The sequence below is a fragment of the Cladophialophora carrionii genome (assembly GCF_000365165.1).
Source record: "Cladophialophora carrionii CBS 160.54 unplaced genomic scaffold supercont1.16, whole genome shotgun sequence".
Lineage (NCBI taxonomy): Eukaryota > Fungi > Ascomycota > Eurotiomycetes > Chaetothyriales > Herpotrichiellaceae > Cladophialophora > Cladophialophora carrionii.
Genome location: NW_008481823.1, coordinates 1 through 3912, shown reverse-complemented (window position 1 = coordinate 3912; position 3912 = coordinate 1). Strand labels below are relative to the sequence as shown.

Below are 3912 nucleotides of genomic sequence, written 5' to 3'. Positions count from 1 at the left end.
TCTCCTTCTGCTGTAGACATCGTGGGCAGGCCACGGTCGGTGAAGGTCCAGCCACCAGAGGGCCTTCTGATATTCCGGGATGCCACCGACGAGACGCGCAACTAGCCGAGCTGCTGCTTAAGAGCGTCGGTACTGCTTCCCACTCACCGACGGTGGCTCCAGCTGGGCTGTGTAACCTGTTGGGACGTCCCTACACATCGTCAAAGGACCCACGCAGCTTTCTTCACCTCTCACCTCCAACACCCCACGGAAGGATACTTGCGTTGGCGTGGACGAAAGGATAAGATTGGCACTTACACCGGCTTCATTAGTGCCTACCGCTCCCCAGCTGGATCGAAGAGATGTTGGGTGTGATTGCCTGAGTGCTCTCTATAGCTAGCAGTCATTCCAGTCCCTGCACTTGGTGTTGTTGTCTTTGTCAAAACGCACAAATCACCACTAGCTATTACTCAACTCACCGCAAATTGCCGCTCGACCCACCACCTGCTGCCGCTCCAGCTCACCACCGATTGCCGGGGCGACGCAGGCCTTCCCGCCACCGCCGCCTAGTAGACGTCCCAACCCGCCGGATAGAAGCCTTAGGCGCGATCGCACCACGAGGCTGAAAAGCCACCGCCAGCGGTATCCGCCGTGAACCCTGCGCCTACCCGGGCAGACTTCAGGCGGGACCTTAGACCATTCGTTTGACTACCTCTGCTGGGTCCTTTATAGGCAAGATGGATTAGCGTCCCGGCCCCCAGCAGGCGTCGATCTATACACCCCCGTCCAGAGTAGGGCGTGGTGGGACCGGGGCAGTAAACGCTATCAGAAGGAACGTCTGAAGCTCAGATGGTGAGCTGGCTTGATGTAAGTCCCGCCTTTACACTCTCGTTCTATATCGCCTCCATCCCGTGTAGGCGAGAAGTTGAACACTGGCAGTCCAGCGCTATAGGTCGTCACCCTAAACCGTGTCGAGACCAGCACCACGCCTGCGTATTCCTCCATTCCGCCGTGCCTAACATGGACGTCCGGGAACGCGAAGAGCTTGCTACCATCTTAGACAGCGTCGACACGCTTAATGCCGCGCAGGTAGACGCCCCTAAAGTATACATGCCAATGGTGGTTTGCGGCGAGCAGTCCTACGGCAAGAGCTCGACCCTAGGCAGGATCGCCGGCGTGGCGTATCCGACGTCCCAGAAGCTGTGTACCAGATTCCCCGTCAAGACCATCCTGAGACGTGGCGCGCAGCGGGCGGAAGTATTAATTCGACCTGATCCACGCCGTCCGAAGGACGAGAGGGAGCGGCTGGAAAAGTTCTTCGTGTTAGACGTGAATACCCACGACCTGGATACGGTGTACGCGAGTGCGTAGGCGGAAATGGGCATCCTCGAAAAGGGATTCTCTATAGACGAGCTGTAGTTGCGCATTACCGCCCCTGACTCCGTGATCCTCACCCTCGTCGATCTACCTAGCATGTTCAAGAACGAGAGTAGACACTAGTCTCCGGAAGATCGAAAATTGGTCGAGGACATGACGACGGAGTACATTAAGCAGCCCAACACCATCATCCTGGCTGTCCTCTCCGCCAGGAACGACTACGTGAACCAGGATACGCTGGCGTTTCTACGCTAGACGACCGGCGAGGAGACGAAAGCGATAGCGGCTATCATCACCAAACCCGACTCGACGGAAGGGCCCGCCGCGACCGAGGCGTAGGTGGAGGTCCTCTAGGAATAGCTGTGCAAGCTCGAGCACGGCTACTTCGTCGTTAAGAACCCGGGCGTCGGCCACGGTCTCACGGACACGGAATTATGCGACAACGCGGAACGGGACTTCCTGACCACCTCGGCCTGGAAGGAGGTGGAGGCGACGAGGAGAGGCATCCGGAGCGTTAGACTAGGACTGGAGCGCATTCTATACGGTTAGGCCATGCGGCAGCTCGACGCTGTCCTGCAGGTCGCGGAGTAGGCCCTCGCCGCCGCACAGTCCACGGTCTCGCGGTTCGACGCGGCGGGCACGAGGAAGATTTTGGACGAGTTGCGGTGGCACGCGGCCTAACTCACCACCCTAGTGAAGTCGTCGCAACAGCCGTCGCTCGACTTTATCATCAAGTCCTTCGGCGTCTCCATCTAGAACCGCCTTCTCAACTTCGCCCCTCCCAGCTCGGATCCCGACACCACCGACCGCTTCGCCATCCTCTCGGCAGAGATTGAAGCGCGGATGTGCGTGCACGGAGAACCCGCCGTCTGGGAATTTGACCGCGACGTCCTGTCCGACATGCTGCTCCAGCAGATAGCGCCGTGGAGGGAGAAGGTCGACGCCTTCCTCGACGAGGCGGTGCGCAGCTACGGTACATGGGTTCGCACCCAGTTCGCCGCCCGCCTAAGGCGCGTCGGCCACGAGGAGAAGCTCGAAGCCATAGCCGCGGCGTGGCTGACGCCTAACCTCGCATGCTTGCGAGAGAGGCTGCAAGCCCGGGCCGACGACTACCTCAAGGCCAAGGGCACGCATTACATCGTCGTGGACGACGTCGTCAACGCGTTGAGGCCCGAGGCCCGCGCACAGGCCAGCTTCGAGCACCGAGACGTCATCGACGCGATGAACTGTTTGACCCTTGAGGCGAACACGGTCAAACAGGCCATTAGGTCCGCCATCATCGACACCAAGCGCTCGACCATTTAGGAGATGGTGACGTGCTTCGAGGCACAGCTAGAGGTAAGCTCGTGGCCCCACCCCTCAAGTTTTAGCCGCTGACGGAGGCACTAGAACGAGGCTAAGAAGGTGATCGACGGCTTCGACATCTCTACCCTGACCAACTACTTCGGCAAACAGCTCGAGTCCGTCTTCCCGGGGAACATATACGCCGATGTGTCCGAGTCGCAGCTGCGGACCGTGGCAGGGTGCGAGTCCGCCACCGACGACGTCGATCCGACCGTCTAGAGACGTATCGACGTCATCCACGACGTGATTTCAAAGCTCAGATCCGTCTAGAAAGCTCGATCATCGACCGGTGAGTGTGCTTCTCACCTATGCGACTTACCGTGATACGCGAGCCACGGGCGGTTGACATATATAGCCAGGAAACACGACCTAGACACTGGGATAGGCGGGGCGCCCATCGGTGACGCCAATCAGCGACCCACGAAGAGGCTAAGACTGTGATGGGCGGGGAGACGGCGGCGAGGGCGCCTACGAGAGCTCTAGCAAGTCGGGGAGCAAGGCAAGAAGACGCGGCGGGGACTCGTCGCGGCGTCGTGGATATACAGCTCGGGCATACTTCGACAATACACAGAAGATGTCCTCCGACATCAGGGCGCACGTTGCGAAGAGGTTTACGGGTAAAGGAAGGTGTCGCCGCTTGTACGTTACATTACTTTACGCTAGGTTTCAGTTGACGGTTTTATGGTGGAATAATAGCCTCGAGACTCATACGGTCCCGCTCTCCTACTAAGGATTATACCTCCCTCCCGCCGTAGAGTCAGAGACCAGCTGTAACTGTTCAAGTTCTGTAATATCACTCGCGACTCGCTGCCCCCTCTCTTCATCTAGATTACGGTGACCGACGTGACGCATCTTTACATCAATAACCTCATCTTGTAAAGAATAGCTCCATTCTTTTAGATTGTATGGATAGGCGCGTTCCCATTCGAATCGCCGAGTTGAATGTGGCGCTGTTGAATCGGCACCATCCTAGGGCTGCATTCACGGTAATGGAATTAATTGAGTAGATGTCAGCGCTGCTCCTTTCGACTAACCGGTAAGGGTCAGGTCTCCAGTCACAATGCTCGAGTAGGGGTATGGGGGATACGACACAGGGGCGAGGTATAGCAGACGGCTAGGTGTGACAAGATACTCAAAGGTGGGTCTGAGTAGATGACATGAGTTGGCTACGAAAGAGTGTAACTAGACTGTCTGACAATGAGCGTATATATA

The 3912-nt window shown here is 57.7% G+C and overlaps 2 protein-coding genes across 2 annotated transcripts; both read left to right on the top strand.

The window, feature by feature from the left end:
• Window positions 1-999: 999 nt before the first annotated feature.
• On the top strand, window positions 1000-1350 carry G647_10416 (uncharacterized protein; the record flags this gene model as incomplete). The annotated part of the gene is made up of 1 exon (XM_008726407.1): window positions 1000-1350. The coding sequence occupies one exon, from the start codon at window positions 1000-1002 to the stop codon at window positions 1348-1350; it is 351 nt and encodes a 116-aa protein (XP_008724629.1).
• A 1314-nt stretch (window positions 1351-2664) lies between these two features.
• On the top strand, window positions 2665-2919 carry G647_10415 (uncharacterized protein; the record flags this gene model as incomplete). The annotated part of the gene is made up of 2 exons (XM_008726406.1): window positions 2665-2694; window positions 2746-2919. 2 exons carry the CDS (start codon window positions 2665-2667, stop codon window positions 2917-2919), a joined length of 204 nt encoding a protein of 67 aa, XP_008724628.1.
• Window positions 2920-3912: the final 993 nt, after the last annotated feature.